This window comes from Nothobranchius furzeri, chromosome 4 (genome assembly GCF_043380555.1).
Source record: "Nothobranchius furzeri strain GRZ-AD chromosome 4, NfurGRZ-RIMD1, whole genome shotgun sequence".
Taxonomy (NCBI): domain Eukaryota; kingdom Metazoa; phylum Chordata; class Actinopteri; order Cyprinodontiformes; family Nothobranchiidae; genus Nothobranchius; species Nothobranchius furzeri.
Genome location: NC_091744.1, coordinates 59,297,464 through 59,320,175, shown reverse-complemented (window position 1 = coordinate 59,320,175; position 22,712 = coordinate 59,297,464). Strand labels below are relative to the sequence as shown.

At 42.8% G+C, this 22,712-nt stretch overlaps 1 protein-coding gene across 1 annotated transcript; it reads left to right on the top strand.

Moving 5' to 3' along the window:
* Nucleotides 1-6,415: 6,415 nt before the first annotated feature.
* LOC107388462 (neuroepithelial cell-transforming gene 1 protein) lies at nt 6,416-16,714 on the top strand. Its single transcript, XM_015964007.3, has 12 exons — nt 6,416-6,693; nt 8,019-8,085; nt 9,685-9,744; nt 13,449-13,556; nt 13,646-13,813; nt 13,898-13,960; nt 14,044-14,140; nt 14,209-14,285; nt 14,363-14,620; nt 14,697-14,867; nt 14,953-15,139; nt 16,247-16,714. Exons 1-12 carry the CDS (start codon nt 6,545-6,547, stop codon nt 16,579-16,581), a joined length of 1,740 nt encoding a protein of 579 aa, XP_015819493.1. The 5' UTR covers nt 6,416-6,544; the 3' UTR covers nt 16,582-16,714.
* The last annotated feature ends 5,998 nt before the right edge of the window (nt 16,715-22,712 follow it).

The window sequence follows — 22,712 nt, the reverse complement described above, 5'->3', positions numbered from 1 at the left end:
GGTCCAGGCAAATCTTTGTGTTGGAAAGATGGACAACTTTTACAAAGAAATCCATCATTACCTCTTTAAAAATACACTTTTAGCATAGAGCTGCATGTATATTGGCTGAACGATTAACTGCATGTGCAATTAAATTGCGATGTGACAAAAGGAGATTTTCTAATCGCAAAGGCTGCAATTTGGCAGCGAGTGGTTAGCGCAATGCTAATATACATGGAAAATCCCATAGGAATGCTAATGCTAATATCACCGATTACATTATTACAAATTATGAATTAGAAACGTGCCAAATGATTACATATGGAGTCTAATAGAAAGTAAAACTACCATCAATCAAATAAGTACAGACGGGTATTTTAGTAAAGCCAGAAAACTTTTAACTCCAGAGTTTTGGTTAGCAGCTATGAGCGTAACTGAACTACGCATGGACAAGACGTCAAAAACTAACGGGACACACTTCTTTCCTGCAAATACAATTTCACAGGTGTTGCTAATACCTATGATCCTTCAAGGGATGTGCTCAAAGAGGAGTTCAACATTATGAACACAGTATGTTTTATTTTACAAATACCATTATAAACACAAACTTACGTCTTAAGAAACATTATTTTAATAACGAAACTGCTAAATTCTTTCTAACAGTATAGATGTGTAGAGTATTTTGTCCGATTGGGTTTGCCGTACTTTGACGTCATCGGCAGTCGAAGGACCCCGAACCGATTTTGCACCCGAGCAGATCCTGTACCGACACCGGCTTTCGGGAGACCTCTTTGTTCCACCCGGTTTTACCCAGCGGTCAGCCCGGCGTATCTCTGACTCAGAAGCTCTGGTGTTGTGCACAGTTAACTCCGGTTGTAGCTAGGTTGCTACCTCCGTTAGCTTAGCTCCCACCTCCGCGTTAGCTTTGGGTTAGCTTCAGGTTAGCTTGTAGCTAGTTCGACCGGGTGTCGTCAGTTGATCCCAGCCTTACAGCCCCACCCTCAGATCCACCTCTCTTCCCTTTTGTGGAATTGTCTGGGCTTGACGGAACCTGTGACACGGTCAAAATGGTGGTGGTGGCCACCTCCCATATTAGTACAAAAATGTGTTATTGGAGTCTTTGGAAACCTATTGTCCAATATTTATATGTCGATGGTTTTGACCAAGGAACCACCACAGGCCAGTCTGAATTGAGCACAGGGTTCTTGCAGAGCTAATGGATCACAAGCTAAATATGGTGGCGCTGATCCTGAGAAAGAGTTAAAGTCAAGCTTAATCTGGCAGCAGCATTTTGCACCAGCTGCTGCCGCGATAGTAAGAACTGGCTCAAGCCGGCATAAAGGGAGTTGCGGTTGTACAATCTAGACGTGCTATGAGTTTCCAGTTCCTGTTTTGTGAGAATCGGCTTAATCTTATCTAAGCGTCTCAACTGAAAAACGTATTTATTTCTTGTGATTTTGTGGTTGTAACGTCTCACACAGGTAGGAGGACTCAGGACATCAAATGAGCAGCTGGATTTCTTAAAGCTGCACCAAAAATTGTTTATTTTTCAATTGATGGCGAAGATTTGGATTTGTGAAACATCCGGGGTGAAAAGTTGCAGTGACTCAAGCTTCTTGTGGAATCTCAGATGAAAGGAGCGTGTCAGTGTGCGGTCAGCTGATTCATTGTATAAGAACGGCTGCGGGAACATAAAGCACGTGTTATGGTGTTGGAGGCTGGGCTCGCACAACACTAGAACACTTATTCCACTTCCTGTCACAGCAAAAGAATGCAGTGAGATTCCTGTTCTGTGAGTCGTGCTCCCTCACCTGCCACCTCCATATGGATAGTATTTCATCCTTCTTTCATTCAGCTAGGGAATTTCCCAGTCTGCGTGGTTATTCTCAAGAAGGCAGTTACAGATTTATGCTTTTGTGAAAGCAGTTATTCATGGTGCACTAATTGTAAAGTAAAATGTCAAAAATAAATGCAATTTGTCATATTTAGCTAATAAATCCTCATAACAAATGTTCCATTTTCACTATATGTATTCAAAAAATTATTGTCTAAACTTGATATGTTAAAAAAAACATTTCAAGTTGAATTAAGATACACACGTAATTTTTTAAATCTAAATAGAAGTGTGGTCATTTCAACACAAATTATTTCACTAACGTGCTTTTATTTTGGTAAGCTACTTCAATTTTTACAGCAGTCTGAATTTGAATGTAAACTAAAAATTTGATTTAGCTGGTCCACACGTGTGTCTAGATTTCAACATTTTAAATGTGACTTTAAATATTTAGATTTAATCCAAAGTATTCAAATTCGGTTTATTTAAAATTTCATTAGAAATATTTCAAATTTTCAATTTAAAATTATAATTAATCTGTGTAACTTTGCATGTACCATTTTTGCAATCGGCACCCTCTAGCTTTGAAGGATTCTCGAGGTTTGATACAAACAAAATAAAGCTTCCTGAAATTAACAGATAACACGTGTTAATGGTAATAGTTCTTATTTGTATTGGCAGGAAGGAGTTTGCTTTGTCATTCAGGGTGTGTGTGTGTGTGTGTGTGTGTGTGTGTGTGTGTGTGTGTGTGTGTGTGTGTGTGTGTGTGTGTGTGTGTGTGTGTGTGTGTGTGTGTGCTCTCTTTCCTAAACCTGATGATCTTTCTGAGTATTCCTCCTGCAGGAACTCATCTCAGAGGCTCATTCACTGCTGGCTTCCTCCATAACACTGTAATGAATACAAACACATAGCTCGCTGTCTGTAAATGTGTTGTGTTTCTGTGTGTTTGCATGAGTTCATGGTGACTCACGCAGTTACAAGAATTGGAGCGGTGCTTGAAAGGTTTGCATAGAGAGCTCAGAGAGAGTCAGATGAGAGGGGCTGAGCTCTCAGTGGCAGATCCGTCTCATATCTCCTTTGCTGCTTAATGTGTTCACACACATTCAGGATCGGCTCTGCGTCATGGTGAAACAGGGGGTGGACCACTGGCATCAGGTTAGTGCTTTACCTCTGGTTCTATTTTGTTCTATTGCAAAGACATCTCTGAGTATCACTTAGGGTATGTTTTCAGTTTCGCTCTTAGTGTGTTTGTGAAATACACTGAGTCATCTGACCTCACACATTCAGACATTTGCTTTCATTTTATTAAACCTTGATCGTCTCATTTCTAAAAGCCACGTACTGTAAGAAAATGTGACTGTTATTCTTTTCGACTCAGTCATCTACTGATCTTTCTCGTGTAACTGATCCCACTTTCTAAATTTAACAAGCATTTTGCTCATGTTCAGTATTTCACAGCTTTTGTCATGAGTTACACTAACAAGTCTGTGATGATGACAGTAGGCAGTAAATCACTGATTCTTCTCAGGAGAGAAGCAAGGGAACAATTTCTCTATCTGGTGATTAGAAATGTGACGATTCCATCTGTGTGGAAGCTGTCAGAGAGACGTGCTTGTTTGTTAAGCTTTAGCATAACACTTTATTCTGGATGTTAAGTGTGTGTGTGTGTGTGTGTGTGTGTGTGTGTGTGTGTGTGTGTGTGTGTGTGTGTGTGTGTGTGTGTCGTGCTTATATTACGCAAGTCTATTTTTCTTAAAAATCAATCCGACGAATATATTTTGTTAGCTTTGATCCCAGAACATCACCGTGCGAAGGCTGATGTATACATGTGATCATAAACAATGACTAAATGCCCAGAAATTACTTTTATGACTCATTTGATCACAAGTCTTCACTCAGTGTTTTTAGCCAGGCGTGAGTTTAGAGTTGGACTTAAGAAAAAGTAATTATAGGACTATAATGTGAAAGTAGAGACAAAGAACTGATGTGCCATCTGGTGGCTGGTTGCACAATATGTTTTAAGCCTCGCCTCCTAAATGAATGGAACATCAGTGTATGCTAAATGCTTGTTAATTTTCTGTTGTTCTTTTCCTCATTAGGGTCACGAGGAGATAGTGTCTCTCTCCAGCTGTAATATGGTCCTTTTCCACTAGTTCCCAGTTGGCACAGCTTGACTTGTTTAGGGGGATTCCCTTACAACTGAATCGGCTCAAGTGGGTGGGCCCCAGAGACAGGCAAAGTAGTACAGTGCTCTCTGTACCAGACACAAACACAAACACAATAATGGAGGACATGGTAGTGATGTTGAACATTTGAGAGGGACCTGGATGGGAAATTCTGCTCAGTCTGGCTTTTTGTCAGACTCCATAGAAAGATCTAGAAAATGCTGAAAGCAGAGATACAGAGCAATCTCTGACCCCACCCTTCAAACAATTAGGGACTTCACCCCATAGCAGATCAGTGACTTGGATCCACATGGAAATTAGTACTATAAAGGGGGCGGAAACCTGGTGCCTATTACCAGTGGAAATGCCCTGGAACCACGCTGAGCCAAGTGGAGCTGCGCTGCGTGGATACTGGAGGAAAATGGCCAATAGAGTAAGAGGCGGGGGACACCATAGACAGGTCACCAGTCCATCACAGGGACACACGCAAGTCACACACTCACTCTCTCCTCGGGAGTGAACATGACTTGAATGTTTTTGGTCTGTGGGAAGAACCCGAAGAAATCAACACATGCATGGGGAGAACATGATTGTTTTTATTTTCATTGTTGCACAACACTGTCTCTCTTTGCATGGCATCTTCTCCAGTCCCATGTTCCTTAAAACCCCTCCCTGTGAGGATACTCTCTCACATTGAGGAGTTTTAGGGGCAGCAGTAGCTCGGGAGGTAGAGCGGGTTGCCTCATGATCGGAGGGTCATGGGTTCAATTCCAGCTCCAGCCAGGGGTATTCTGCTGTTGTGTCCTTGGGAAAGACACCTCACCCAGCTTGCCTGTGTTAGTAGTGGTCAGAGCCACCAAATGGCGGCCTCGCCTCTGTCAGACCGCCCCAGGGTGGCTGGGCTACAAAGTACCTTACCATCACTAGCACTGTGTGAATGTGAGAGTGCATGCAAGCATCTTTGGGTGTCCTAAACAAGCGCTGTATTTTGATGTATTATTATTATTAGCTTTGATGAAGAAGTGGAGCTGGGACCTCATATCCTTCTCCTCCCTTTACCCAACACTGACTGGCTGACTCACTGTTGCTTTAGTTAATGAAATGGAGTGAACATCCTGGAGGAGGATGACTACTATGGGATTTGGATTCCATATGGGGAAGTGTCAGACCTCAGCTCGCCCTCTGCTGTTCATTTGTGGAATCATTCTAGAGAAGAGCAAATTCAACTTTTACACAACAACTGAGCTGCACGCTCACACAATGAGATCATCCTTTTAATGCTCTCTATTTGCATCGGACAGCAGGTTTTATTGTGTAAAGAACTGCACTCAGAAACTGATTTCATTTGGTAGCGTAGATGTTTGTACCCAGTCTCTAGCACCATATGAAATCAGTGTTCTGGGAGGTGGACTACCAGCATGAACAGATGCTGTACATGAACAAACTAACCCATATCCTTAAATCACTGTAGATAAAGAAGGCTTCACCTTTCTGCTTCAGTCTGAGTTTATTTAGGTTTATCAGATTAATATAAGCATGTTTCAGCTCTCTTGGTCATTCTTAGATTTGTTACTGTCAGGGTTTGGTGTTTTAACTTTGACTGTTCTGCATTATATTATTCACACATTTTTCTGATACTTGTTGTCTTCTTTACTCTTTTTTCCACTATTATCTCATAAATAAGTTTTTGTCATAATTAAGATTAACAAACTCAGTTTAATGAAAGTGTCTTGTTCTTGATCAATCTTGCTGTTCCTTAACCAAATAAATAAACCTAATTATCACATTGAGTATAAATCAGCAACCGTGTGTGTCTTCTTTCTTTCAGTTGCTTATTATTTTCATTTGTCACACTTATTTCTTTATGTTTCTAAGCTTGGTGGTGAATTGTTGGAAAACCAAAACAGCTACATTAAAATATTTAAAAAGACTGAGTTTTATTGAAAGAATTTACCACTTTTACTGTTTAAAGGCTTTTGTTACTATCGTTGGGAATGAAGTCACCATAAATCAGAGTGAGGAAAAGCGCAGCGTCATCAGAGAATACAGAAAGCACAACACGATTTATGTTTAACTCGTTACTTTTCTTCATTAATCTTGATATTTAGGGTGCCTTCTTTTCAAAACCTTTTTGGTGGACTTCATAAATGTAAATATGGCTCATGTTTTGTCATATGTGGCTGAGATATATGTTTCACCAGAACTTTAGAACGCCACACACACACACACACACACACACACACACACACACACACACACACACACACACACACACACACACACACACACACACACACACACACACACACACACACACACACACACACACACTCACACATACTTGGCCCCTCCCATCTCCTGTTATCTGGTCAGCAGGCCTCGAAGCTCTCTCCTGATTGGTTGTTTTCTAAAAATCCGCCTTATTCAAACTTCCGCCGTGCTGTGTGTATTGTCATCAATCCTTTACTTTCTGGACGGGTTTTAGACGGCTAAGCTTTAATTTTCACATAATTTGGACATTATAACATTTCTGTGTAGAGGATTTTAAGGTGAAGAGCTCCATAAAATGGAAGAGAATGAGGAATTTGGCGGAAGAACCACGGAAAATGTGAAGCAGAAGCTTCGTAGGCTTTCATCGAGAACCTCCATTGCCAGTGTCATCCTCAGCGCTGGAGAGCCTTCCCCTCGCATTCTGCGGAGAAACAACTCAAAGAAGTATGTATACGTGAAAGAAAACTGACTATCTTTGTTCGGTCGTAGCTCTTATGTCTTAATATAAGAAAAACAACAACTTAATTAGGAAATAATTTTTTTTATTATCGATTTTGTAGGACGGGCCGGGGCTGTTTTCAACTTGCAAATGATGCATTCAATGGCCCAGGGAAACCACAAGTTTCTCAGGTGTCACCTTATTTGTGTAGTGTATTGCTATGATATTCAGATAATTTAGTTTTAAAAGTATGATTCATAAGATACGATTTTTATGGTCAAGACAAATATTTAATTTTAGTTACATTAAAAAGCAAACTGGCACAGACGATACTTAATAAAAAATACGATTATTTAATTTGATTTATTTAAACTGATCCTCTTTAAATCAACCGTGTGTAAATTAGATGCTGTAATTCATTTAATTAACCTTTCATTACCTGATCTTTTTATATTTTTGTTACTCTAAATTGTTCTTATAAATATGGTTAAAAATGATTAAATTTTATGTAATTCAGTGGTTTGAATATTTAGTTGATTATTGATTACTTTAGATTTGCAGGATTACATTGCAACAATGTAAACAAAGAAGATCTTTTGAGAATTTAGTGTTTAGATGCTGAGTTAAAAAACGTTGTATTGCTGTTTATCAATATTATGTTCACAGACCAAAGTAAACAATAAAAAATCATATTTTCTGAGTTTCAGATTGCTGATCATGCAGATTTTTTGCTGATGCCTATTTTTTATATGTACAGTCATTGATTCCAATCACTTGATTTTTTTATTTTTTGTTTTGTTTTTTCTTTTGTTTATTTTTTGGTGCATTTCTAACTGATTTTTTTTCCAGCCATACTGCTGCAGAAAGGCAAAGGGAAGGGGGAAATAGTTCATTCATTACATGTAATGAGCAACAAAACTGTGCAAGCAATAATAATTGCTTCAGTAATCGTTGGTACGCAGACCTGAACACCTGATATCTGAATGTCTGATATTTATCAAAAATGGAAAATGAACTCACCCTTCTGTGGGATAAAACAAGTGTGTTTTGTGAAGTGCAGCTGGTCTTGGCAGCACTTGGAGTGTCAGGACCATAGGTCAGGACTCTTTGTTTTGTCAATAAAATTGACTTTTCCCTTTCCAGAGGTACAGAGCACTTCAGCTCCTTGTATGGTTTAAACATTTCTGTCCTTCAGTCACATTAAAATTAGTTGTATTTGAAAAATAACACAAGAAAGCTGATTATTTCGTTAGCACCAAATGAAATAAGTTGCATTTTCAAGATGGGGAAAAAGTTGTAAATGTCCAAAATGCTTTTTTGTTTTTTTTAGACCTCCTCTGCAGAGAGGCAGCTCCTTCACATTCCTGACTCCAGGAACTCCATGGGACTTCAGCTTAGTAAGTTATTGTTGCTGCATTTTTCACTGAGAAAACATTCTTTACTTATTATTTTTGAAAATGATGAATCTCTCAGAGTTTATCATGCACGCGGAACGTGAAAATATAAACACTTTTTATTAGGGATGCACCGATCAGGTTTTTTGCTGCCGATCACCGATCACCGATACCGATCACGTGGATTGGCCAGAAATTTTCTACAGCATTATAAGGAGTGCTACAAACTACATAATCTGGGAATAAAGGAAATGTAACCTAATCTAAAATGGTCTGTATTAAGGTTGTCACGGTGTGAAAATTTAACCTCACAGTTATTGTGACCAAAATTACCACAGTTTTCGGTATTATCACAGTATTTTTTTAAACGTGCTACATTTTCAGACAACTAAATAAACCCTGTATGTCAGGAAATATTGTCCTCAGTTTGTGTCTAAACTTTGCCTAAAATGTGTTATTTTGTAATTATGTTGTTTATTTGTTTACATTTTCCCTTTAGTCTTTAAAATACCAATATTTGCCCATAACTTCTCATTTTATGTCTGTTTGATGTCATCATTTTAAAAATATTAGATCAGATGATACTCAGTACTTAAGTAGCCTTCTAATCAGATACTTTTTTACCCTTACTTGAGTAATAAACCCTATATCAGGAAAATATTGTCCTCGGTTTGTGTCCTTCCAGTGAGCTTTGCAGATGTGGGAAAATGTCATCAGGCAGTAATCATTGTTAAATTCATAATTATTCTCGGAGAGAGACCAACTCTTATCTGCCCCTGGGAGCCCCGTAATGCTTAGCGTCATTTCAACATGGGGGTGTCCACAACACGGTTTATTTGCAGGTAGCGGCGCTGTGGCTGCTTTATATAGCGACTCGTTGCATTCTCCCTCAACCTAAATCCTCGGATCACGCATTTTAGCTAAAACGCTAACGTTAGCTTGCCTTGCGTTGACTGCAGAGTTGTGGGTGATGGTCACGCAGATGTCATAGGATTTGAAGCGTTGCTGCCTTTCACAGACACTTTCTGCACGTGCTGCAAACAGGATAGTTGTCTTCTATAAACTCCCTCGGCATTCTTCAAATATCCAAAAGATGTCCGTACTTCCGACTTTGTCTTATTTGAGGGATAAAAAATGTCCTCCTGAGCACTGCCGTCTCTTCCTTTGGCCATTATTTCAGCTTTAGCTTCAAGAAAGTTTTGGTTGTAAACAACAAAGCGCGCATGTGCCGCCGGCAACTTCAGCAGATGATACGGTGGCTGTAAGGGTCACCGCGCCTACACCGCAGCCACGGTAATCCACCGAGAATTTTTTTCTTTTTTAAAAACAAGACGGTTATTATTATTGTCAACTTTTTTTTACCGGGGTTTACCGCTACACCGGTTACCGTGACAACCCTACCTGATCGGTCTGCTTTGATCTATTTTGAAAACTCAGATCAAAACCGATAGGGGCGCTATCGGCCGATTGGGATCAAATGCCGATCCATCGGTGCATCCCTACTTTTTATTTCATTTGTGGCAATGAATTAACTGAGAATTTTTAAGTTAAGTTGTTGCAGCTCTGTTGTGTGTAATAATCAGATTCGTTCTGTCGTTGTAGAAAAGGAAGCGGAAAGAAAAAGAGGATGACACAATCAGTCTATCCAGCTTCGACCTCAAGGTGAGACAGCTTCTCCTGTGCAGGTTTAGTCAGCACTCATGAAGGAATCCTGACGGTAAACTTTAATCCTCCTGCATGACTCAGATAGGAGTGAATTGTGTGTGTGTGTGCGTGGGTGCGTGCGTGTGTGTGTGTGACCCCTCAAACTGGAGCAACACCTTTCTGCCCTGAAAAAATTGAGACAAAAAATCCACAACATGTGATTCATGTATTTATTCAGTTTCTGTACAAATCAATAATCTGCATTTAATACAAAAATAATTTAGACTTAAATGTAAAAAAAATAAGAGCATTTTTTACAATGAGTTCACATCAAGGCTTTACAACACATCAGATTTCATATTGTATTAATGCTGGGGTGCAATCAAAGGAATTCACTGTCTATTGACTTTTCCAGTAGTCTAGGTATGAAGTAATAAAAGCGTGGACTACCATTTCCAAGTGCATGCAACATTAACGCTTGATCCTGGATAGGCGGTGAAGATGGAAAATGCAAGAGCGCACCAACCCATTTACATGAGCCTCAGCAACACATCCAACTTCAGATCAGTCCCTTCTGTTTGTTTCTCATTGAAGCTTGAAAAGCTGGAAGACATCCAAGCTCTAACCTTCTCCAGTAAATCCAGGAGTGGCTTGATTGAGCCTGCAGTCCCCCATCTGAAGGGAAAATAGATCTGGCATCCGTCAGCATACAGACCTCGTGCTTCTGAATAAGTGAACTTTTGGGCCATTCCCATCTGTACCGGGTCGGCTCGGGCCGGGTAGCGTAGGTTGTTTACATATCTGGGTGGCCTGGTGTTTTTCCGGGCCAACCAAGGCTCATTCTCAGCCCTCTTCTCGAGGGGGTCTGCTTCAGGCCGACCAGGGTCAACACACCCACTGCTGACAGCAAATTCACACCTTCTATTAGAGCAAGCCTCTGATTGGTGGGTAGAATCAGCCCACATGGGCTTAAGACAAGGATGTGTGGAATCAACCGGGCCAGGCTGGGGCCGACTGGGGTTACCCGGCCCGGGCCGACCCGGTACAGATGGGAATGGCCCATAAGTTGCAGCAGACCAAGGGAAAGCAATGGACACAGAAGAGACCCCTGTGGTACCCCCACTAAACCTTACATTTTTGGCTAGCTTTTAGCACCCCCTAGTGTCCATTTTAATTCACTGTAATAAGAACTAAACGTAAACTCTCCTTACTGTGCACTCATGTTTTTATTGTCTTAATCGAACTGTCGGAATTTCTCCTCAGCCTCGAGTGATTCGTCAAATTCAACAAATGTGCATCGTGATGTGTTCATGATCTAAAACATGCAGAAGTTGTGTCTGAGCTATCGTGATTCAGAACTCCTGTTTGCTCGTATTTGACTCCTATTGTGGTTGGATGTTTATTTTTTGCTTCATCAGATAAATGTTTTTTCTGAGGCTCCACCATGATGAAACTGTTACAAAAAAATGCTAACCAGGTATAGCTTGACTGCTATAGTTCTGAGGTGTAAACATGGATTGCCATAAAGCTTCTACTTCTAGATAGAAATGCAACTATATGAGACTTCAGGTCACCAAGAGACTCAAGTTGCAAACGCGTTCTCCCCACAAGGAGCGAAGGGGCTGAAAGGCTATTCACTCACCTGTTAGGGCTCATTTTAGCACCTAGTGGCTCAAGATAGTGGTTTAAACATAATATACTTCGTGTGCCTTTAAATGTGTGGAAGGCTAATGCAGTTAAGCTAAGCAGCGATTTCACATCAATTAGTCAGTCAATTAAAACTTATTTATTTCAGAAGATATCGGACCAAGTCGCATGAGTGTTCTAGTACAAACCTGCCTAAGTGTGCAGGATGAAGACAAACAAGATTTATCCAATCAGAAGACAGAGTTTACAGTACAGTCTGTTAGGTGGACTTGCAGGAGTTTCATGTAAAAAAAATTAGAATTTTGCTTTTTTCCATTAAAATTAAGATTGTTTGATGAAAAGTGAAACCTCTTAAACAGAAAATTCAGGTTTACTTTATTTTACTTATGAGAACCGATTAAAATTATATGCCCAAAATAAATTATAAATGACCCACACGTATAGCACCTTTCAGAGACAGAAGACTCCAAAGAGCTTTCCACTACAGTGTTAAAAGTGTGTAAAAAAAGTTAAAGCATCATGTTCACATCGTGTGTATGTTTGCAGCAAGTCGGAACATGTTAGTGGGAGAAGAACATCCTTCCATAGCTTTAAACCCTGATGGAAAACATCTGGAAACTTCTAGTGAAATCATGCTCAGTACATGAAGAGCTGACATGAAATTTAAGGTTTCTCAGCATTTTACAAAAATCATTTATTTGTTACAAAGTTTTTAGGTAGTTACCAAAACTTCAAAATTTTCATATCATTTGAATGTCCAAGTTAGAATGGTATGGTGCTATAAATAATTTAATGATAAAGAGCTAAAACAACGCCACCCTGGGTAACCTCTCCCCCAGGGAAGGGTTAACATGATCACACTGGGAACAGATTCAAATACACACTTCTTTTTTAAAATCTAGGCTGAAAACCATAGTGGTGAATGTTAAGAGCTTGGAGTCCAATAATTCGTCTGCAGGAAGTAGCCCTAAGGCCAACAAATACTTAAAACAAAAATTACACACAAATAATAAAATACAACATGGGCTGCATGGTGGCGCAGTGGTTAGCACTGTTGCCTCGCAGCACGAAGGTTGCAGGTTCGAAATTCGGCTGCGGCCTTTCTGCGTGGAGTTGCGTGTTCTCCCCATGCATGCGTGGGTTTCCTCCGGGTACTCCGGTTTCCCCCACAGATCACAACATGCCCTACAGGTTATAAATTGTAAGTCGCTTTAGATAAAAGCGTCTGCTAAATAAATAAACATATCACCAACGAACTCGGGATACTTCCTGGCAATCCAGTGAGCATTCTGGTGGTTGCCACGGCAACCAAGCGTCCGACAACTAATTAACACCAAGCACTATAAACGAACAAATCCATATGGACAGAACAGCAGTGAGGAGTCTTCTGGGCCCACAACCGGCTCTCGAGATGAGATTGGTCGCGGCGGGATGGAGCAGCAGGAGGGCCAGTGCACCGCCGAAGCTGAATGGAATAGCTACTCTCGGCACACAGACGGGCAGCCACACTGCAAACTAACAAACTGGCATGGTCCCCCTGGATCAGTACAACCCTCCCCAATCAGAGGCAAAGACTTGCAGTCGTAGCGCGGCTGAGTCAGATCAGCCTTTATACGGCTGCCACACACACACGGGCAGAGATCTGATTAGGAGTACCTGGGTGCAGTTTAACGCTGCAACAGCATATGCAGCTCCAGTCTGCGATCACACGATACTAAACACGTTAAGATGGAGCAACGAGCATTAGCTAATGCCGCACAAGCAACACAGGAGGCAGAGTACTTACAATCGCTGCTTGTAGTTGGAGTCTCAACACACACTAGCACCTGAGGTGTCACACAAGAGCTGTCCTGCTGGAGGAGCAGACCGCTGCCTTTTATTGGATGGCTGGCCCCACCCCGCTATCCGTCTAATGCGAGCCACCTGCCTCTTTACTGAGATGGGACCAGACTGGAACTGTCTGTCCCATCACAAACAGGATTAGTTAGAATATATTTAATATCATCTAAATCCTTGTTTCTGAATGATTTATCAGATTGTCAACAGCAGCTATTTAGTAGATTTCTGTTTTTCAGGAGCCCAGTAACAAGCGCGTCAGACCGCTGGCCAAAGTTTCGTCCCTCGTCAACCTGATGTCGCCTTCAAAAAACGGAGCTGTGCGGCGCTTTGGCCAAACGATCCAGGTGGGTTCATACATTTGGTTTTATTATATCTAGAATATGTCGCTTTTTAGTGTTTTGGAGTAAAATACTAATTGATACTTGCTCTTCAGTCAATGTCTCTACGTGGCGACAACAAGTCGCCGGCGACGTCTCTCAGGGCTGGCAGCAAGGCTGCAGGTCCAACCCCCACTAAGCGCAGGAACAGCACGCTGTGGTCGGAGACGCTGGACGTTCATCAGAAGAGCACCTTCTCTGCTAAAGAGATCAAAAGACAAGAGGTGGTCCACTTCAGTAGTTTTTAAAGTTGAAGAGCTTCAGAAGGGTGCGAGGTCAGAAAGAGTAACTCGATGATTGTTTTCCAGGCGATTTATGAACTTTTCAGAGGGGAGCAAGATCTCATTGAGGATCTTCAACTTGCCCGAAAGGTTTGGAGCTTTCCAAAATTAGGAAGAGAAATCAAAGCTTTTCTTTTTTATTCCAATCACATTCCTGACTTTTCCTCATCCAGGCGTACCACGACCCGATGCTGAAGCTCGCCATCATGACAGAGGAGGAGCTGGCTCATATCTTTGGTGACCTGGATGCTTACATCCCCCTACACGAGTGTAAGCTACTAGACACCGCTTGAAGTCCTTTTTAAGACCAAGTAGTTTGAGCTGTTTTTGTTCTGCAGACTTACTGATGAAGCTGACGGAGGGAACTGGACCTGATGGAACAATATCCCAGATTGGACACATAGTAATAGACTGGGTAAGTGTGTCTAAGTCCTTTATTTCTGAAGGATCCATCAACTGAAACCAACGGTTGAGTTGCTTCTTTTCCTTTAGCTCCCTGGTCTGAATGCTTACAAGAACTACTGCAGCAACCAGCTGGCAGCCAAAGCCCTGCTGGACCAGAAGAAACAGGACAAGCGGGTGCAGGACTTTCTGCAGCGCTGCCTGGAGTCACCCTTCAGCAGGAAGCTGGACCTGTGGAGCTTCCTGGACATCCCGCGCTCACGCCTGGTGAAATACCCCCTGCTGCTGAGGGAGATCCTCAGACACACACCTCCTGACCACCCCGATGGAACCAAGCTGGAGCGAGCTGTACGTCGGATACAATCAGCCGTCACTTCAGACTGGTGGGCACTGCTGTGTTTTATGACACTGTTTGATTTTCCAGATCACCATAATCCAGGAGATTCTGTCGGACATCAACGTGAGAAAAGGTGAATCAGAGTGTCAGTACTACATAGACAAGCTGGAGTTTCTGGATGAGAAGCAGCGGGACCCGCTGTTGGACAAATGTAAGACCCTTCTATGTCACGGCGAGCTGCGCACTAAAAGTGGTTCGGTGGGTGCAAAGATGATTATGTTGTTCTTCTCGTTCTGTAATTGTAAACTGGTGGACTCATTCTGCTGTTAATGTGATCTTTCAGAGGCTACACGTCTTTCTGTTCTCCGAGCTGCTGGTGCTGACCCGACCGGTGACACGTAACGATAGGAGCTGCTTCCAGGTGTACCGACAGCCCATCCCCGTGAGAGACCTGTCCCTGGAGGACCTTCAGGACGGAGAGATCCGCATGGGGGGGTCCTTCAGGGGGGCTTTCACCAACGGAGAGAAAGGTGAGCATCATTTGCTGTATTGATTCTTTTGATATAAATTAATACTTTTGACCTGCGTTTGTATTTTCCACCTCCACCAGGAAGTGTTTATCTTATTTTTGTTAAACCAGTGCCTGAAACTGCCAAAGCTGTAAGTGGGAGAGAAATATATTGCATCTCTGAATCTTTTTTTTTTTTTTTTTTTTTTTTTGCTGTTTTCTGCAGTTTAAATGTTCATTTCTATTCATTTAAAAGGTTTGCCTTGGCACATACACAAACCTACTCTGATCGTAACATGCTGATTAAATTACTGTCCAGTAGGGCTGAGTGATATGGTCTCAAGTCATTATCACGGTGTATTGAGTTCACCGTGATATGGATAAATGGACGATAACTACATGTATGCACAAAAACAAAAGTTGTTCACTAGATGGGGCTGTATTACTGGAGTCACATTGTCATGTGACTCCAGGTGCAGCTTCTCCACTCATTCACTGCCAGCCCTTATCTGATCAGAAAGCCCCTGACTGCCAGTATTTTTGAGCATTTTTACTGTTTTTTGAAGAGTCACAGAATATTGTGCTCTATGACCATGGAAACACCAAAACTACCAAAAGAAAGAGTAGACTCGCTTCCTATATCAAGAAGAATCGGCTTGCTTCTAGCTTTATCTGTTCTTTCACAATCTGTTCTCAAAGTGTGAGCTGCAGAAGCTACATAGCAGCTTCCCAAAACGATCTCCTAATTCATGGATTTTCTGTTTCATGATCACAAGACGTGTGACACACACACACACACACACGTACGAAAATCAACGTTAGAGTCGTGGTGTTTACTTTCAAGGTGCACGAGCTTGTTCCCAAGCCCGACCCCTTAAAAATGAGCGTTGTCAATGCACACACATCTTTTTATTTTTTTATTATCAAATTTATTGAAGTGGGAAAAACAATGTCTGTTAGAGTCAGCAATTTCAATAATGATAATTTTCAATTTATTGCCCAGTCCTGCTGTCCAGCGATCAATCTGTTTATTGTTACTGAAATACTGTGTTGATATAACGCAGACCACAAACATCTAACTTTTATCCTCCTTCTTTCATTCCTGTTTGGATTTGATCTTTTTCTATAGCCAAGAATGTTTTCCGTGTGAGCTCTGTGGACCCGTCCAGTGGTCAGTCCCACACCCTGAATGTCAGCGACGTCTACCACAAGCAGCAGTGGCTAAACTGTTTGCGCACCGCCATGGCCCAACAGCAGGGGGCTGCCACTGGAGCTCAGCAGGAGCTATCCACCAGTGCTAAACAACACTCCTCCTCCAGCTTAGCAAAGATCTGTTGTGATGGAGAAGGAGATGAGAACTGTCCACATGTCTCCAGCCCTAAACTCAGGGCTCAGACGCTGTCCAAAACCAGACTGGACCAGAAGTTACAAGGATCACAAAAGAGGGAGGAAACAGGTGTGTAGATGCAGAACTGAGGCTCTTCTCCGACGGACACGTCCTTATTCTGTGTCCTGTTGATCATGTTTGTTACTCCGCTCTTTTATCCTGATGTTTACCTTTTTTTAGCTGCACTGAAACCCCCACACCCCCACCCCACCCCAATAACGTCCGTCCAAACCTGTGTATTAACTTCTTTTTCAGTTTGTGGAATTGGTTTACAGAAGGCGATGAGAGTCGTCGTGTAAAGCAGCTAAATGCCTGTGAAATGTAGACTTTTTTCTGTTTGTATTTAAACCGTCTCAGTAACATGTAAAGCTGTCCGTCGAGGGCCAGGATAAGAGATGAGGAAACTTGTTTACAGGAAGTTATCACGTGACACCAAGTCTAAAAGTAATGATTTGATGCAGGATAATGATCAAACCGTCAGCAGAACCACTGACCACAAACACAGCAAGATAAGAACATTTCTGGGGAACAAAATTAAAAAATCAATGTATTCAGTGGAAATTGAAGAAAAAATATAAGTAAACATTTTTGTTTGCATATGTTGTCCTGAGGTTGGTTTGTGTTGCGAAACTTTATCTCCTTGTTTTCACTTAGCTTCCTTTTGATGATGCTTTATGTTTTAACACGCAGTTATAAAAAAGGAGACTTAATGTAAAACGATCAGGGACCTTACTACCAGATGGAAGTTTTTAGATCCAGCAGCTGAGTCTGTTTTTAGCCCAGAGGAAGTGTCACGGTAAATATACAACAGAGCCAACGACAGCATTTGCATTGATGATTTCAACTTTCAATATTTGCAAAAATGTTTCTCTGCAGGTAGAAACTGTTCTCTAGTATTGTTCGCACTGGAAAAGTGATGATTTTCCAGGTAAATAAAGGTAAACACTTGATTATTCCCAAACTCATTCACTGAGTTAGTGAAGTAACTAAGTAAAAGTGCCCGCTGAGCAGATGCAGTAACCATTTAAACCACCCCCACAGCAGAAACCACTCAGAGGATGTGAGATCTTTCTGTAGATAGACAAACTCCCTTTAGGTTTTATCTCTAAAGTTCAACCAACACTCAAAACCTTTGAGTTTTGATCGTAGATCTTTTTTAATAAATATATTTCCTTCCCGTGCCTGATCGTTCTGCATTTCCTTCGGCACCTGATCATTTATTTCTTCTCATAAACCTTTGATGGTCTCTTGTGTCAGCTGCTGGATGGACGCACCTTTGAGTGAGGAAGTGTAAGTTGCTGCTTAACCGCTGCTGTTTCTAAAACGTCCTTAAAAATTTGTTGAGTCACAGCTTAGAATGAAGTCTGCAGCAGGCTTTTTTTCCTTATGAATGTGTGCATTTTGTCTGAGAGAAACGTCCTGATCTCTGTGAACACCTTCAGCAGCAGCTGTGGTTCAGAGAGGATCAGATGGCACTTTTATGGAAATGAAAACAGCCTCAAAAAAACGTGTCTGACCTCTGAACAGCCACTCTAGTTCAAAGTAGACCTGCTGTGTAGTGAACTTCTATCGTTTCATATCACGTCACTGGATAAATACCTTTGTTTGGAATCTTTTCAATTCGGTTTATTTTTTATACCAACAAGTCATTGCAAAGCACAACTTACACACATAGCTTTAGAGGACTCAGCAAATTGTTTTGACTCATCTCTGCATTGAAATCCCCCATCGAGAGCAACCGCCGTACGATGGGTGATGGTGGGAAGGAAAACCACCAGAACCAGGACGTGTGGCTTTCTGCTTTGACTTACTTGGGTCTGAGAGGGCAGTGAAGAGACGAGGACGAACACAGACGCGTTGGGCCAGTTATGCTTACAGCAATAAATGTAAATTCAATTCAAAAATACTTTATTAATCCCAGAGGGAAATTGATTGCTGTAGTAGCTCAGAATAATAATAATAATCAAGTCATCAAAGAGTTATTGTATATTACAATGGCTGTTGGCAGGAAGGATCTCCAGTAGTGGTCAGTGTTGCAGCGAAACTGAAGAAGCCTCTGACTGAAGACACTTCCCTTGTCGGACAGTCTTGTGAAGAGAATGCTCAGGGTTGTCCATAATTCTCTTGATTCTCTGGAGAATCCGTCTTTGCATTTTCTCCTCCAGCAGTTCCAAAACTGCCGAAACTCTGGCTGAGTCCTTGAAAGGGCTTGGAGTTAGTCCATCTTGTTGGCCAATGAGCTCACATTGCCCATTATGATCGATGGAAGAGATGGGTTGAATTTCCTCTTTCTCTGTCTCCGTTTTGCTCCTGCTCTGCATCCACGCTTCTTGCGTTTTAGCTCATTTGGGATTTGTGGTTTCAGTCGAGGTATTGTTTCAGCCTTTCCAATGTTAATCAGCTGCTCCTGATTGTAAACAGCTTGTTGCCATGGTTACGCGTCATAACAAATGCTCAAAAAGTGAAAAAAAGCTAAAATAAAAATATAGCAATAAAAATCCTCCAAGCTTCACAGCACCAGAAACAGAAACGTAAATGCAAACGTGGAAGGTAGAAACATCAGAGGAAATGTGTTTGATCATCCTCCAGCTGTCTGAACATCTTCAGCTCCAACAGATGCATTCAACTGCTCGAAGCTGAATCACTTCCTTCATCAGCCTGAATCTGCTCAGTTCATCTCTGCTTCTTTACGCTTTGCTTACAAGCTGTGATGAGCAAGTACTTTATACTTTGGCATCTCCACCATCTTATTGTTGGAAAGTGAAGCCATGAAGCCAGTTTGAGAACATGTCTGTGATGACACCAATCACCTGCACTGGTCATGGTGTTAATTAAGCATTAAATAATATATATTAGACTAATGAATAATCAGACATGCGCTTGGAAATGTGGCTGGTCTTATTTGCTCACTCACTCTATCTTAAAATGTTTCACCTTATCTCACTTGATCCTCACTCAGCTGAGCTGGTGTCTAACTCCAGCAGTAGAAAGGCGCTGGACACATTGGACCGGTCTCGAGTCCATCACAGGGACACAAAGACAAACAGCCAGTCACATCTTGACACAATTTAGAGTCCGATTAACCTGACGTGCATGTTTTTGGCCTGAGGGAAAAGGCCAGGGTACCTGGAGGAAACTCACATGTAGGGGGAGAACACTCCAGTAAATAAAATGATCCACTTGTAGGGGGCGGGACCTACATTTTCAACTGAAACCAATCACTGGTGTGTATGTTGGGGATGGTGTGGGGCAGAGGTGTGACCAAGTCACTGCTTTGCAATTCACAAGCAAGTCAAGTGTTTCCAGTCAAGTCCAAGTCAAAGACAACCAAGTCCAAGTCAAGTCCAGAGTCAGTGACGTGGAAGTCCAAGTCATTCACTTTGAATTTTCAAGTCATAATCAAGTCGTCTGTCCAATTTCAATTTAATGACAATGATAATAAATAATTCTTCTTAAAGCTTCATTTATTTGCTCAAACAAGCAGAAAGTGTAACAGAACCTGATTATAAACAAAGTGCTGCTGCATTTAGCAGTAAATCACACCCAGAACGAACAATGATTTATGTCCATGTCATGCCACTTTTGTGCTAAAATATCAAATGTGCTCAAGTCATCAAGTCAACAGATGCAAGTCGATTCAAGTTGCAAGTCGATTCAAGTTGCAAGTCATTGGCGTTCAAGTCCAAGTCGAGTCGTAAGTCTTTATAGATTTTATTAAGTCAGAAGTCATTAAAATAATGACTCTAGTCCAAGTCATGTGACTCAAGTCCACACCTCTGGTGTGGGGTGTTGTTTTGTTTAGGATGCAATTTCCAGGAAGCACGCAGATATGAACTACTTCCTCGTCAGAGTATCTACAATAATACTTGTATACATATAAACATAAATAAATGTAAACGTGTGTGTGTGTGTGTATATATATATATATATGTGTGTGTGTGTGCGTGTGTGTCCTCTCCCTGGGCTGCCACCTTACCGTGGTGGAGGGGTTTGACTGTCTCAGTGATCCTAGGAGCCAAGTTGTCTGAGGGTTTCTGCCTCTGGTAGGGTCACCCATGGCAAACAGGTCCTAGGTGAGGAATCAGACAACGAGCAGCCCGAAGACCTCTTATGATGAATTATATAAATGTTCCCTCGCCTGAACGTGGTTCACCGGGGCCCCTCTCTGGAGGTGGGGCACGTTGGCAAGTGCCTGGTGGCCGGGCTTTCACCCATGGAGCCTGGCCGGGCACAGCCCGAAGAGGAAACGTGGGTCCCCCTTCCCATGGGCTCACCACTCGTGGGAGGGGCCAAAGGGATCGGGTGCAGTGTGTGACAGGTGGTAGTCGAGGGCGGGGACGTTGGCGGTCTGATCCTCGGCTACAGAAGCTGGCTCTTGGCAGATGGAATGTCACCTCTCTGGTGGGGAAGGAGGCTGAGTTGGTGAGGGAGGTTGAGAGGTTCCGACTAGATCTAGTCGGACTCACCTCAACGCATGGCTCTGGCTCTAGTTTCCTTGAGAGGGGTTGGACTTTCTACCACTCTGGAGTTGCTCCCACTAACCCCCAAATTCCACTACCTCCGCTCCACTCCGACACGAACGCCAGAGCAAAATCGGTCCTGTTGTAGTCAATCAAAGCAATTCCACTACTGCGGCTGTGCTCCGGCAGTGCGGCGCAGTGCGCCGCCCTCTGTTCCGGCGTCCGGCAAAAATAGAATCGATCCTATTTTCACCGGACGCCGGAGCACCTCCGCAGTAAATGGACAGAAATCACAACCGCCCAACAGGAAAAGGAGCAAGCACAATTTCCGTTTTTCACAATAAATCGATAAACAAAAGGCGTTTTTTATTTCATATGCACAGGTTTAACAACGTTTAACAACTATCAATGGCGGCTGAAGTTTAAATGCACAAAAGTAAGCCATAAATACAGTTTCCACTATCAAAGTAGTCACACTTTGTTGATCCAAACACTGCTGATCTCTCAACACAAATGATGGGCAGATTAAACAGTTCATGCCGATGCTTCTCCCACACAACGGGTGTTTGGATCTAACTTCCGCGTTTATTGCTCGGACTGTATCGCAAGATCTCGAAAATCCCGCGCATGCTTGTTTGCCCACCTCAGGTCTCCGCACCGGAGCAGAGCCGTTGTAGAGCGGGTACCAAGAAAAATTTAGTTCGGAAGCTAGCGGCTGCGGAAGGCGGGGGCGGAGCGGAGGTAGTGGAATTTGGGGGTAAGAGGTGCCGAGCAGGGGTGGGCATACTAGTTGCCCCCCATCTTGGTGCCTGTACGTTGGGGTTTACCCCAGTGAATGAGAGGGCAGCCTCCCTCCGCCTACGTGTGGGGGGACGGGTCCTGACTGTGGTCTGTGCTTATGCACCAAACTACAGTTATGACTACCCACCCTTTTTGGAGACCTTGGAGGGGGTGCTGGAAAGCGCTCCTTCCGGTGACTCCCTCGTTCTGCTGGGGGACTTTAACGCTCACGTGGGCAATGACAGTGAGACCTGGAGAGGTGTGGTTGGTGGAACGGCCCCCCTGATCTGAATTTGAGTGGTGTTTTGTTATTGGACTTCTGTGCCAGTCATGGATTGTCCATAATGGACACCATGTTCAGACATAAAGGTGTCCATATGTGCTCTTTGCACCAGGATACCTTAGGCCGCAGCTCGATGATCGACTTTGTTGTTGTTTCATCTGACCTGCGGCCGCATGTCTTGGACACTCGGGTGAAGAGAGGGGCGGAACTGCCAACTGACCACTACCTGGTGGTGAGTTGGCTCAGATGGTGGGGAGGATGCCAGTCAGACCAGGCAGGCCCAAATGTATCGCGAGGGTCTGCTGGGAACATCTGGCAGAGTCTCCTGTCAGAAGGAGCTTCAATTCCCACCTCCGACAGAACTTCCACAATGTTCCGGGGGAGGCGGGGGACATTGAGTCTGAATGGACCCTGTTCCGTGCCTCCATTGTTGAGGCGGCCGACCTGAGCTGTGGTCGCAGGGTCGTCGGTGCCTGTCGTGGTGGCAACCCCCGAACCCGCTGGTGAACACCAGCGGTTAGAGATGCTGTCAAGCTGAAGAAAGAGTCCTATCAGGTCTTTTTGGCCAGTGGGACTCCAGAGGCAGCTGACGGGTACCGGCAGTCCAAGCGGAACGCGGCTCGGTTGGTTGCCAAGGCAAAAACCCGGGCATGGGAAGAGTTCGGTGAGACCATGGAGCAAGACT